At 50.8% G+C, this 14,596-nt stretch overlaps 1 protein-coding gene across 2 annotated transcripts in view; it reads right to left on the bottom strand.

Moving 5' to 3' along the window:
• RMND5A (required for meiotic nuclear division 5 homolog A) overlaps positions 1–10,617 on the bottom strand; it is a 62,032-nt gene extending 51,415 nt beyond the window's left edge. The window contains exons 1-2 of one of the 2 annotated variants that reach the window (XM_056863782.1): positions 10,500–10,617; positions 6,239–6,381 (exon numbers count right to left, since the gene is read on the bottom strand). In XM_056863782.1, the coding sequence (XP_056719760.1) occupies positions 6,239–6,343 (105 nt within the window). In that variant the 5' untranslated portion in view covers positions 6,344–6,381; positions 10,500–10,617. Of the gene's footprint in view, positions 1–6,238; positions 6,382–10,458 lie in introns of both variants that reach the window. The other variant, XM_056863781.1, reaches the window with a different exon arrangement.
• Between the last annotated feature and the right edge of the window lie 3,979 nt (positions 10,618–14,596).

Raw genomic sequence — 14,596 nt, 5'->3', positions numbered from 1 at the left:
CTCAAAAATAATGGACAGGGACTTAGACATTACATCTGCAAGTTCTTTCAGTACCCTTGGATGCAATTAATCTGACCCTGAGGACTTTGTTTCATTTAAAGAAAGTAGGTGTTTAAACAAGTTGTACACCTCAATCCTAATATTCTTACCAAGCGTGTCATCCCACCAAGTTTCAGTAATGCCTATTAAGTCATAGTCCCCTTCCTGTATTAGGACTTCAAGTTCCTCCTGCTTGTTTTCCATACTCTGCGCATTAGTGTCGAGACATCAGAATCCATGTCTGATGTGCCCTGAGGGTTTCGTTTCTGGGCTTACCTGTGAGTTAATGTTTTCTTGCATTTGTGCCACTCCCCCACAATCTTTAGAAGAAGAGTTGGTTTTTTTATGCCGACTTTCTCTAACACTTAAGGGAGACCCAGACTGGCTTACAATTGCCTTCCCTTCCCCTCCCCACAACAGATACCCTGTGAGGTAGGTGAGGCCGAGAGAGCTCTGTGACTAGCCCAAGGTCACCCAGCTGGCTTCATGTGTAGGAGTGGGGAAACAAATTCAGTTCACCAGATTAGCCTCTGCCACTCATGTGGAGGAGTGGGGAATCAAACCGGGTTCTCCAGATCAGACTCCACCGCACCAAACCACCGCTCTTAACCACTACACCACGCTGGCTCTTTAGTATTCTCATCTCCCGTAATTGGCATCATACGAGGATTTAAGTTTTTGTCTTGCTCACCATAGGATTTAGTTTAAAGCCCTCATGAGGTGCAAACCATCCCCAGATAAAAGAGCTTCATCTCAAAAGCATGAGCCACGTTCCAAAAAACCAAACCTTTCCTGATAACACCATCTACGTAGCCAGTCAGTTATTTGCGGTATTCTTCTTTCCCTTCCTAAGCCACGACCTTCGACAGGAAGAACTGACGAAAACACAACCTGTACTCCAGGGTCCTTCACTTTTTTATCCAGAGCCTCATGGTCTCTTTTAATATGTTCTGGGCTGTGCTGGGCAATATCATTTGTTCCCATATGGATTACCAAGAAAGAATAATAATCTGTGGGTTTCATGAGTCTTTCTACCCTTTCCGTCACATCCTGGATACGTGCACTTAGTAGACAGCATACCTCTTGAGAAGACAAGTCTGGTTGGCACACTGTCGCCTCTACCCCTCTCAGTGGGAATCCCCCAATTAGCGTAGCCAACCAGTAGAAAACCTATGCTGATACATATAACACAGTAAAAACGAAACAACCAGCATGATGGCAATTGGTCTGTAAGTTGTAATGTAACAATTTTCCTGTAAGTTAATAAACCAAAGATTCATCTATCGTTCATAGTAGAGTAAAAATAATAATAATTCAATCAGTGAAGTGCTACATAAAGCCAATGATTCTTTATACAAGATTAAAGGCAAACAGTTCAGAAGCCTCCACGAGTGACTCATGTGTTTCCAACGGAGCAAAAATCCTAAACGGTTGCAGAGCGATGAGTCAGGGTCTCCACAGCTGCAGAAATGGGATAGCAACATGTTTCCTCGTTTTGCTTTATAATCAAAGCTTCCTCAGTCTTTCTTCTCAATCTTGCTGAATGTCTTTCATTTTATAAACAACAACTACGCTAACAGAACTCTAAGCCAACTTACTTAACCCAATGAACATACAATAAAGCCTTTACTTCTTACCACTGAGTAAAGATTCGACAAACTTGTCTTACAGAATGCATGCGTTGCCACCACACACCTCCTCCTATTTTGGGAGTGGAAGCTCGAGACCTCTCAATCAAAAGGGGCCTGAGAAATTTCCTTCAAGCATCAGGGAGGCTGGGGAAATAGCCCTTGTTCAAGTAGTCCAGAATCAATATCTATGGGGGGATCTTGGAACAGACTGCTTTGCACCAGAGGCTCAGAACGTCTCCTGATCTTCCTACACTATTGGGTTACATTCCTCCTGTGTTGGGTGCTCCTCCATTAGATGAGATACCTGTGAGAGTCTCAACCTAGCTGTGCTAACTTCGCAAAATCACTTGCTCAGACTTGGATGCAGAAACAAAGGATTTATTGAAGGCTTCAGATAGTACAAGACAGACACGGGTTTGAAATTGCAAGTGAGCTAGCTTATCGGGGTTACAGAATATATCTACTACAGGGCCCTTCTGTCGTGGGAAGTTACAAGATAGATTGGTGCAATACAAAACATCAAACGGGTCCCAGAGAGGCTGTTAGGACTATCAGATCCTCAAGGCCATATTCGGCCCGAGGGAGTGCATGCAGGAAGCCCAGCAGGGGAGGGCAAGAGCGGCACCTGGGAAAGGCAGATGAGGCGCCGGGGCCCAGGAAGGCATGGGAGGTGTGAACTGCTTTTACGAGTTCAAAGGAACAGAGATAGAGGAAACGAGAAGGGGAAGGGGAGTCAGAGACACATGGCCCTCACAATACCTTTCTCTCCTCCTTCAGTGACCCTCTCAAGAGTGCTTCATGCATTCTGTCCATGAACTCTTCCCCTTCCCTTACAAAGTGGGGTGTGCACAAGCCTGCTGCCTCAAGTCCCTGTATTGTCTCCTTCAGTAGGGCTACCAACTTACACTTGGCTGCAAGTATAATTGCTGTTACCCGCTGGTAAGAATATGAACATGCCACAGACTTTGCATGTCACTGCCTCAGCTTCCTCACCAGCCATGCTGGTGCGATCCATTGCAGAAGAGGTTCGTTTTTTTCCTGCACTTCCCTGATAACTCTCCTGACAAACTGCCTCACTAGATTCCCTGCTTGTGGAAGCAAAAACCTTAACACATATAGAATCTACAAACTTCTCAGTTTCTTACAGGGCCCCCAGGCCAAGAGCGAGGAAGAGCCCTACACAGTTCGAGGCTCACCCAGTGGAAGGCAGAGCCAGCAGTCAGCCCCAGGCAAAGCAGACCCTCACCAATCAACAGCAATGAACTTCCGCAATCACCTTCTGCAATTAAATTCAAAGAGCTATAGACCCAGGCAAAAGAGACCAACAGAAACAACACACCCTAACAAGCACTACTCTACAGCAGGCTATACTCACCCACACACCCTCAAACCATGTCCTCCCACACAATAACCTCAGCTAATTCTCCCGAGCAGTTAAGGATTTGTAGTCCTGTTCCCACTCTTACTAGAGCGGCTACCCAAGAGGGGAGGGATTACCTGACTTTGGAACTTCATTAAAACCAGGAATCATGGGGACCAGAATGGGACTCATGGCCCTACCAACTATAGGACTACTCAGAATTCCATTTTTCCTCAGCAAAAAGTATCATGTTGGTTTGTATGAAGTTTTCTCTGGAAGCACACAGGTGCTTCCGAGGGGGCCCTTTCAGCTGTGCACTTTCCAACCCACAGCCCACTTTTGACAAAGCACTTTCTGCGAGGGGGACAGAGAGACGTCACTGCCTGCCCTGGGATGAACAATGGATCACTTCCTTTGGGGTCGCTGTTGCCATTTGAAAGATAGGAATCTGCACCCACAGTGTGGCGTCTCCTTCCCTTCTTCTAATAATCAACACACTACAGTAAAAAAAATATTGTTGAAGGCTTTCACGGTCAGAGTTCATTGGTTCTTGTGGGTTATCCGGGCTGTGTAACAGTGGTCTTGGTATTTTCTTTCCTGACGTTTACCCAGCAGCTGTGGCATGCATCTTCAGAGGACTCCTCTGAAGATGCCTGCCACAGCTGCTGGCGAAATGTCAGGAAAGAAAATACCAAGACCATGGTTACAAAGCCCGGATAACCCACAAGAACACTACAGTAACATCCATGAAACAGGAACGGCTGAACAATTAACAGAAACACAGACCAAACCAGACAACCACCCATTTATTTTCCACAAAAACAAAGCAAGTCCAGAGTGAAACAGATAGCATACCCTCTACAGAAGCCATCGTTGTCAAAATCAACCAGCCAAGCCTGACAAAATAAAACCACACACACTACACACAACCACACAAATTACAGAATATACAGAATTTAACCAGAGATGGTCCATTCCATACAGCGGGAACATTTGTCAAAACACAGTGGGAGGTAACATGCAACTGCTGTTTTAAAGCAGCTAAACTCTCCCCGTGTTATTCTTTAACGCTTGGATGACTCTAGGAAAGAGGCTACAGCTTTACATTTATGACATGGCCAAAAACTGATGCTTAAACTGTCTGGCTGATTGGTACAGAGGAGACCATCTCTCTTGACAATGAGCAGTGATGCTTTCAGGCAACAAGGTGCCTGGCATGTGGGGAAAGTGGAATGAGCTGAGCGACATCATCAAGGTGTTCTCAATGCAGCCACTAGATGACAGGTGTCCTAGATGGGCAATGTGGGGTCAATCATTGGGAGCAGTGTGGTGACCTTGTTGGTGGGGGCTTTGTGGAAGAGAGCAGCATTACCAATATGCAAGCACTGGAGGCATCCACGCCTCTCCTCCTCCCTCCTTCTCCCTCAGGCCTTAGCACCCTCTGGCCCTTGCCTCCTCAAAACACCTCAGGCAGTCAGCAGCCCTTGTAACCCTTGGCAAACCACACACACTTTCTCTGGACTCCCAGCTTTGTGCAAGAACTCCTACTCTGGCCTTGACTGAGGGGGTAGATATGAAGCTGGCAGCAGCACTGGCCGAGTCTGGAGCCAAAAGAACTCCGACTCACACTACCAGTCAGCCTCTTCCCCAGTTGGCAACTGATCTGCATTTACTTGTCTTCCACCATGGTTGCCATTTAGCTGATGAGGCAAAAGCACTTCAAAGAAATGCTGTCAAGGAAACTGCCAAACATTCCCCCCCCCACCACCACCACCACCTGGAGCAGCCGCTAGTCAGGGGCAGATAAGCTCCCATCCCCAGAGAGCATTATTTTGACATTGCTGCTAGTAGAATGTAGGATGCTGTATGAGAATGTCCCATAGGGAAAAACAAACAAAGCAGAAAACTATTGTCGAAGGCTTTCACGGTCAGAGTTCATTGGTTCTTGTAGGTTATCCGGGTTGTGTGACAGCAGTCTTGGTATTTTCTTTCCTGACGTTTCACCAGCAGCTGTGGCAGGCATCTTCAGGGGAGTAACACTGAAGGACAGTGTGTCCTTCAGTGTTACTCCCCTGAAGATGCCTGCCACAGCTGCTGGTGAAACGTCAGGAAAGAAAATACCAAGACCACGGTCACACAACCCGGATAACCTACAAGAACCAAAAGCAGAAAACTGTTCATTCAGGAATTGAATATTTCTCATGAAGTATTCATTTTTATGCCCTTAACCTTCAGAAAACAGACATATCTGAAAATGTTCAGCACTAACTACATTATACAAACAAAACTACTGCAAACAATGATAAAGTCAATTTTCTTGGGAAAGCGACTGAAAATCAATTGATTCTTCAAGATAGACAAGATGAAAAAGGTGCCGGCTTCCGGTAAAAAAATAATGAGTACAGCGCTGGCCCAGGCTAGCCTGATCTCGTCAGATCTCAGAAGCTAAGCAGGGTCAGCCCTGGTTAGTATTTGGATGGGAGACCACCAAGGAAGTCCAGGGTTGCTGTGCAGAGGAAGGCACAGGCAAACTACCTCTGTTAGTCTCTTGCCATGAAAACCCCAAAAAGGGGTCGCCATAAGTCGGCTGCGACTTGATGGCACTTCACTCACACACACACACAGTGCTGGCATCCTACATTCTGGTTTCAGATTTGAATCTTTCACAAGATATAATCTGAAAAGACAGTGAAATGAACGGGGAATGGTGTGAGAGAGTGTTCTCCATGGTCTATGCTCCTGAATACCACCAAATATACTTTTACAGTGCATTCCTGAGCAGAGTCACACCTTCTTAGGCTAACTGACTTCAATGGTCTTAGAATGGTGCTTAGGACTGCAACAGTACTCAAATGGAGGATTTTAGAACACAGAGACCAAAACAAAATTATCAGAGGCCTGGAGGCCAAACCCTAGGAGGAAAGGTTGAGGGACTTGGGAATGTTCATTCTGGAGAAGAGAAGTCTGAGGAGGGACATGATTGCTCTCTTTAAGTATCTGAAAGGCTGTCTCTTAGAGGAGGGCAGGGACAGTGTTCCTGTTGGCAGAAGAGGATAGGAGGTGGTGAGCTCCCCCTCACTGGCAGTCTGGACGAACACTTGTCAGGGATGCTTTAAATTAATCCTGCCTTGAGTACAGGGTTGGACTAGATGGCCTGTACGGCCCCTTCCAACACTATGATTCTATGAAAATTCACACCATTAAATACCTTGTCAATTGCTTTTCCAACTCTGGAAACGCTACTGTGAATGTCCTTATGATCCGAGGCCAATTTTTGAACAGTGTCTTTTATTCGTTTGCAACACTGGGTCATAACAAGTGATATTGTCCCGGAGAGATCCCCGTCTTGATCTAGACAAAAGAGGAAAACAAAATGCTAAATGTATTGTGAACAAATATTGTTAAACTGCTAAGATATAAAAACAAAATAAATTTATATATCTAGAATGAAATTTCTCAAATCCAGAGTCTAAAGGGAAAAATAGTCAAGTCCAAGCTAGTTTCAAAGAGCTGCAGCCTGTGGAACTGCAAGGTGTCGTGGAAAGTTATATCGGTAGGATTGACCATCATTTGGAATATGCATGGAAAACTGCATGATGGAACGCGTCCCAGTCACCATCATAACGTGAAGCCCAATTCACTGCAGACTTTTACATTGTGTTCTCATTTAGACTACTTCCACCCTGCTAGGAGAATGATTGTCACTGACTAAGAAGGTCCTCCAGGACTGTCAAGAGTCACGCCAAGAGTCATGCTTATTTCTGTTCAAGTGTATCTATACCGTCACGAGTCATGCCAAGAGTCATGCTTGTGTCTGTTCACGTGTATCTATTGGTTTTGCTGTTCAAGTGTACTAGTGGTTTTGTTTCTCTGAGATGTTCAAGCTATCAGGAGTCATGCTGTCCAGGCAGGCTCTTGACATGAGTTAGGCCCATTTCTGTTCAAGTATTATCCTTTGGTTTTGTTTCTCTGAATTGTTCAAGCTGTCCCCGCTCCTTTCCTCCCCCGCCCCCCTGCTCTGACCTTGAGTCTCTAGCAGGCAGCTTCAGTATTATGGCTTGCTCACTCCCTACTTCCTACCAGGCACTGTTATCTCCTAATTCCCAGGCCGCTTGGTTTTACACCTGGGATGACTCTGTGCTTAAAGTTATGCTTTGTAGTTTGGTTTGCCATTAGCAGCTTTGAACCTGTGGATTGCTTACACTGTACCTACGGATCCTGAATAAATGTTTACCCGCTTTAGACTTGCCTGACTGAGCGAGTGACTTTTTGGGATTGCTGAGGTTGGCTGGAGAACCTTACAAGGACTGCCTAGTCAAGGCACACAGTAGCTATCAGCGTGACAACACACAGGAGCTGTACACTTTCAACAATCTCACTCTGAAAACAGCTGAAACAGAGCTTAGGTACACTTTGGTTATTCTTTTCAACCCTCTCAAGAGTGGCAAACCCATGAAGGTAGACAGATGCAAACTGCACATGGTTGTTTGGAGAGATCTCTGCAAGTCAGCTCAGCAACCCTGGCTTCCCCCTTGCAAAGGCCCACCATCTCTCCTGTGCAAAGCTCAGCGGTCATTGCCCAAAGAGAGGGTACCCACACCTGATGGCAAAACAGAACATGCAATACTTCGTGAAGCTGGATACAGCTGATGACACAAAGGACTGGGGAAGAAAAACGAAACACCACCCTACACATTTTTGAAGCAAGGGTATTTTTGGAAAGAGTGCACCATGTGCAAGTTGGTGTCGTTTCTTAATTTATTTAAGCTGATGAGGTCCTATGCAAAAGCATCAGTCTTTAATGTAAGACAATACACATTACTAAAGAATGGCAAATCCCGTGTATACATATGTATAAAACAAAAAAGATATGTTCATTGCTTAAATGTGGCTAGTTTTGCCCATAATTAATATGCTCTAATGTGTAAGATGGTAACATGGAAACTTCCCTGTTCTCAATCTTAACATTTAATAGAATTCAAATATACTGCTATGCCTATTATGACTTCAGAAAAGAAAGTGCTACCTACAGAACTAGTCTTTCTAGACTACAAAACGTGTGCTTTCAGCTTTCATTTTTTCATACCTCTCAGATGACCGAAACTAAGTTCCATGCGCTAAGATCATATAAGGATACAGCAGCTCTCACCCTCTCTTCCAAGCACTGTGTATATTTACAATTTTGTTTGTAGGAAACAAAGACGTTCCCATAAATATGCCAAATAGTACAACTTTATACCCTAAGTTATACATTATGTATATTATGCTGAGCCCCACTTTGCAGTGGGAGGGATATAAATTTAAATAAATAAATAAGGCAGTGCAATAAGTTTAGGTTTGATATTTCATTTCCCCCACATTTACCCTCGCAAAATGGGGGGGGGGAGACTCCACTCCCCCCCATTTTCAAACTTTCCAGAAATAATACATTTCAACTCCATTCACACATTTCAACTCCATTTACACCAATTTTAGGATTGGGCAACAACTTCTTGAAAATTACCAAAAGAAACATATTAGCCCAGTCCAACAGCACCAAACTTTTCTGTGCTGGTAACAACAGAAGTGGAGAGATTCCAAATAGCAAAAGTTGTGACTCGTGCACTCAAAGCCACTTTTGAGATCTGCTTAGGGAAGGATTCTTTCTTTGGGGGAAGGGCCCTCAAATTCCAGAAGCAGCAGAAAAGGCATCCTGTAAAGATTGGAAATGATCAGTGTTACCCAGTCAGAGCTGACAGATCTGACTTCCAGCTTATTCTCCTCATAATACTGTGACAGAAGAGTTTAAGGCATGCAGTAGGCAGAATGCAAGGCCAGTATTAACTCATTCCCATTTTGTCAGCTGCCTACCATTATCTAGGAAGAACAGCTAAGGCTGTTGGGAAATGTAGTGTCGTGCAAAGTGGAATGCCATGCTGGTCATGGCTTAACTCTGAATGGCACTTTTATCAGGGAGAAAAAACAGGAATGATTTGCCAGAACGGAGTGACAGGGAGCTTATTTTAATGCTGCTTTCTCTTCTAATTCACAAAGTAATGTAATTTTTACAGCTCTGGGGAATCCTGAGTCTGCAGAAACACAGAGGGAGCCACTATCTGTCAGGGGCTGGAAGGCTGCCTCTGGAAGCCACCCCGTACCTCATGCAGATAAGGGAAGATGGCAATGAAGCAAGATTGTCAGGCAGGCCTTCCTCCTGTTTCTGGGAGGGGGGGTGGGCGTGGAGCATTCTGTGGCCAGTGTACTGAGCCAACTTCCTCTTGCCTCTCTCACACCCGCAGATCTGTGCACTCCTGCAAGAGACGGCACGGGGACTTTCAGAGACATGAACCTGGGCTATGGTTGGCCAGTTCTTCAAACATGACTGGTCATCATCTTGCTGGGATTTCATTTGCTTTCAGCTTTACAGTGTTCAGTCGCCCTGTCAGCTTTTAATTTCAAGAAGTTTACTCAACCTAATAAAACGATTTTAAAATGAAACCGTTATTTTTGAAGGTCTGAGATCTCAAGTAGAATTCACCCATGCAAAGCGGGTGTGTGCAGGTGCGCGTCCGCGCCCGCCCGCCCGCCCGCATCAGGCGCCCGCAATCATCAGACAGACACCCCCCCCCCAAAACCCCCTGCCTTCGCTTCCCGGGCCGCTCTCTCAGGAGCAGAGAGAGCGACCCCTGCCGCTTGGCGGGGAGGGGGGGAGGGAGGGGGGGAGGGAGGGGGGGAGGGAGGACGAGGCTCCCTTTGGAACCGTCCGCGCCCCCCGTCACGCAGCGCCACAGGCCGCTCCCGGCCGCCCAGGCAGCCTCGCTCCGACCAGCGCGGCGGCGGCGGCGGCCCACACCCCCACCCCACCCCACCCCCGGAAGCCCACCGCGGCCGCCCACAGAAGAGGCCCGGCAGAAACGCCGGCTCGGGGTGGGGGGGGGCGCCACCCCCACCCCCCCAATCGACTGGCCCCCGCCGGAGGGTGCCGGAGAAGGGAAGAGGGGGCCCCCGCCACCCACTTTCACTCACTCACTCACACACACACACGCGCGCTCGTGTGCAGGCAGGGAAGCCCCCGCGGGCGGGGGGGCGTGGGGGCGGGCGGGCTCCGTCCCGAGGAAGCGCCCAGGTGCGGGGCGGGGCGGGGGCGCCTCTCCTCCCGCGGGACCCAAACAACGCGCTTCGGCCGCCGCCGGGCGCTGCGGGGAGCCGGCCGAAGGGCTGGCGAGGGGGCCGCGCGGCGGGGGCAGGAGGGGGCGAGCGGGGGCCCCGCAGCGGTCCCCAGGCAGGAGGCCGCCCGCCCGCCCGCCCGCCCCGCGAGGAAGGGCGGCGGGGCCCGGGGGGTGGGAGCTGCCGGCCGGCCTGTCTGCCTGCCTGGGCCCAGGGAACGGGAGAGGGGTGGGGGGTGGGGGGTGGGGAGGAAGGCCGCCGCCGGCGCCGCGCCACACGTACTCTCGCTCTGGAGGATCTCGCGGCGCAGCCCGGCCACGTACTGGATCAGCTCCTCCAGGCTCCGCTCGCACAGCTGCCCGTAGCCCGAGAACTTCTGCAGCACCTTCTCCAGCTCCCGCTCCACCGTCACGCACTGGTCCATGGCCGGGCCCCCCCCGCCGCCCCCGCTCCTCCGGCCCAGGCCTCGCCGCGCGCACACACACACACACACGCACACTCCAGCAGCGCGACGCTTGTTTTCGCGGGCGGGCGGGCGGGCGGGCGCGCGGGGGCCTTTCCGGCAGAGGCTCGGCGCCGCGCCGCAGGCAGCGCCACGGGCAGCCTGCGGGGTCCTCTGACGGAGCCTGACGCGCGCCGACGGAGAGCCCCGCCCACCGCCCTGCTCGTCGGGGGGAGGGGGACGGGGAGGCGCGCCGGGCTCGCCGGCTGTGTGTCGCCGGGCCGCCTTCCGGCGCTGGGCCCGCATCCCTCGTGGATGGGTGGCTTTGTCGTTGCCCCTGCCGGACCCCGGGGGGCGTCGCCGTTGCCCCTGCGCAGGCGGCCGTCCAGAGGTGACGGGGCGCGAGGCCAGGCGAGGCCGTCCAAAGGCGCCCGAGTCTGGCCGAGCCAGGCGCGGGTCCTGCCGCCGTCGGACGGGGGCCGCGGCCCCTTCCTCCCCCCCCCCGTGGGGCCTGGCTCCCGAGGAGACCCCCTGGAGACGGCGCCGCGGGTTCTCTGGCTCAGGGGGGACCGTTCCCGGCCTGGAACCCCCACGGGGGTGGGGGGGCACAGAAGGGGGGCGCTGCGGCGGGACGGCGGGGTCCTGAGGGCGGAAGGGGCGCCCCGCGGAGCCATTCGGCGGGGTCCTGAGGGCAGGTGCGGGGCGCGGCCCGCCGTCTTGGGCAGCGAGGCTCCCCGCAGGTTGCGCCGGCGGGACACGGGGGCCGCGGAGAGAGCTGCTGCCGCCTGTCCGTGCAACAGTCTCCCATTCCGCTTGCGGTGGTGCAGAAGGCGGGACAGACGCAGGGAGCTGGCCTGGCCCCAGCAGAGCAGCCTGAAGCAGCCTGGTCACTGCACTGGTTGCTCATGTGGCTTGAGGAGGTCGCTATAAAAATGTGCCCGAGTTTTCAGCAGCATAATTTTGTGCCCATGTTGGGAGCCCAGTGGCCCCCGGGGACAGGGTGCGGGGAGGTTGCCCAGGGATGGAGAGTCTTGGGAAGCGGAGAAAACGACGTCCTTCCTATAACATGCCACCTACTTCTGTGCTGATACTAGGGTTATGCCAATGCCCTGTCAGCATGTCTTAGGTCGTCGTATTTCACGTTTTCTAAGGAACACCCCAACTTTTAAAGTCAAGAATTGGCTAGTATAGCATATTGCAAAAATTGCTAATTGGTATAATTGCTGGAAATAAAACTACATTTTCCTCATTATTAGTGGGTCTTAGCAGAACTACATTTTACACAGAAGTCTACTGTTTACAAATATTGAGAGCTGGCATTTTTCCAGATTTAGTATTCTTTTCCAAAGGAGTCCAATGAGCAGAGCGATGTGGTGCCACCTAATACGAATCTTGTTTAAAATACTCCAATATCATTAACATTCAAAAGAAATCTCGGTTTAGATTGCAGTCATTCAAATCCCAGGGAGTGCCTTTCCACTCATGGGGCCAGCTGTTACTCCAGCCAATCCCAAGGGCCAGCATTCCACTCTGGGGGCTTGCATACCAGTCCTAGGGGACACTCATTCCAATCTGAAGGCAGACATTCCAGCCCCGGCAACCATCATGCCTCCTGAGAGGTTGTCATTCCACTCCCAACTACCATTGTTCCACCCTCAAGGACATGCTACTCAGAAGTTGCATTTTATTCATTGACACTGACTCCCATGAAGGAGGATCGCCACCTCATTCTCATTGTTTGACCAATTCCCTTGGTTTTAGTAATCTGTTCCTTGTTTTAATTGCACTTTTGCAGTATTTCAGTAGAGAGCCAGCATGGTGTCAAGGTTAAGGTGTCAGACTAGGATCTGGGAAACCCAAGTTCGAATCCCCATTCTGCCACAGAAACCAGGTTACCTTGGGCCAGTCACACACAGCCTCAACCCTGGAAAGTACTCAGATGGGAGATCTCCAAAGGGTAACGGGTGTGTCATGAAGGCAGGGCCCTGGAAGGCGGGAAATACTCTCATAATTTTGCAGCCAGCTCTCACTTGACAGGTAAGCCTGGCATGGGCTGGCATGTTGCTGGTCAGCTCCGGGGGGTCGGGACTTTGCGATTTTTCCCTTCCAACTCCCAACTGTCAGGAGACTTTGTGCATTTTGTCCTCCAACTCCCAACTGTCAGGGGACTCTGCCTGGGCTACCCCTGTGAACCGCGGCTCTCAGGCTGGAGTCTCCCTGGTAGACTTTTGCTGTGGGTGGGCGAGCTCTCCAGGCTGGCGGTAGCTGCCCCCTCCACCCTCTCTGCTTGAACAGAGGACGCGCAGACCTGTACTCGGTGTAGCGAGAGCCTCCACTGGACCCCTCGGAGAGGCCGCCTCTGATGGCTTTCTTTGCTTTTTTTTTTTTTCAGATGCTGGGCTGGCCAGGACAGGGGCTTACTGCTGGGTCACTGCCGATCCGACCGCCTCCCCCGACAGCCGCCCTCGGAAGAGCGCACCCCCTTCAAACCCCGGCCCCTTGGGGCACCCTGGCGCCACTCACGCAGCTGTCACCGTGGCCTCCGTCAGGCCTCTTCAGTCACCACGGGCAGCCTGGCGACGACCTGGGCAGCTTCAGAGATGAGCCAAGGCCCGGGACCACCACCATGCCGTCGCCGCCAGCCCAGATGCCGGCCAGGGGTCTGGCGGCTGTTCCCCCTCACACCCTCTCTTGTTGCAGATATGTCCATGGGCTAGGTCGCTGCCTAATCCCCCCCACCGCTGTCAAAGAGCCTGCTGTCTCAAGGAGGCTGCCACATACCCACAACTGCACCCCTGAGTGGAAGGCGGCTGTGTGTGGAGGCTGTTCCCGCTTGCTCCAGCACGTTGCCCCCACCTGACAGTGGCCCTCCCGACCAAGTGAGGGTCACCCCGCCAGACATCCATCTCTCACACTGGACCCAAGCCGCCATGCCGTGGGCCGGGAGTAGCAAGGAGGCAATAGGAGACAGGCACCTCTGTCCACTCCCACTCTGTGGAAAATCATTCCCCCCCAAACACACAACCAGACACTGGCCGCAACCTCTGCTCACAGCCCGCCCATAACCTCTCACCTTCCACTCACCATGGTATAGTCTAATAAAGGATGAATAGTTAAACGGCCCGCCTGATTCTTGCTTTTGTAAGGGGGCTGTGGGCTTTTTTGGAGCTCCTTCACCTGGGCTTGGCGAGGGAGGGCTCAGCGGGAACCCCCTCTGGGGTGCCCTGGTCCCCCCCTAGACTTGCCTGCCATCTCTTGGGGGCTGCGGCCAAGGTCTGGGCTAAGTGGGGGCGCCTCTCCTGGGGCAAACTGGGTGGATAGCGGGGCTGAGGGAGGTTGCCAATGAGCCATGCTTCTCAACCCCCACACAGCCCAGGGAAGGAGCACTTACGACCTCCCGAGGAAGCCTGTTCCACTGAGGAACCACTCTAACCGTTAGAAAATCCTTCCTAATGTCTAGATGGAAACGTCTGATTTAATTTTAACCCGTTGGTTCTGATCTGACCTTTTGGGGCAACAGAAAACAACTCGGCACCATCCTCTATATCAGGGCTTCTTAAACTTTTTCTACTCACGACCCTTTTTGCCCGAGAAATTTTTATGTGACCCCAGGTATATAGATATATAAAAGAGGTATAGAAATGAATGAACTTATTTTTACAGCATTCACCAGAACACATTACGAACCAAATTACAAATCTGTAAGTAAATAAATAATCTCTTTGTAATAGGAAATATCCAAAGATTTAAGAAATTAAAAGCAATAATTTACCAGTTAAAATCAGCCAGAGTCGTTATTAACATTATTAATCCTTTCCATACAGATCTTAATTACTGCAGAGCAGAATTTGGCGACTTGAGAAAGGCAAAAAGAGTCTTCCCCACCCCCCATAAAAGACATTTCATAACACCTTCTGTGGGAGGTCCGGGGTTCCTCCCCTTTGGCCCCCCCGGCCTTCCCTTCCGTCACCCCTCGCA

The sequence above is a fragment of the Euleptes europaea genome, chromosome 18 (assembly GCF_029931775.1).
Source record: "Euleptes europaea isolate rEulEur1 chromosome 18, rEulEur1.hap1, whole genome shotgun sequence".
Classification (NCBI taxonomy): domain Eukaryota; kingdom Metazoa; phylum Chordata; class Lepidosauria; order Squamata; family Sphaerodactylidae; genus Euleptes; species Euleptes europaea.
Note: the sequence above shows the minus strand (reverse complement) of the source record. Positions and strands in the feature narration are given on the sequence as shown.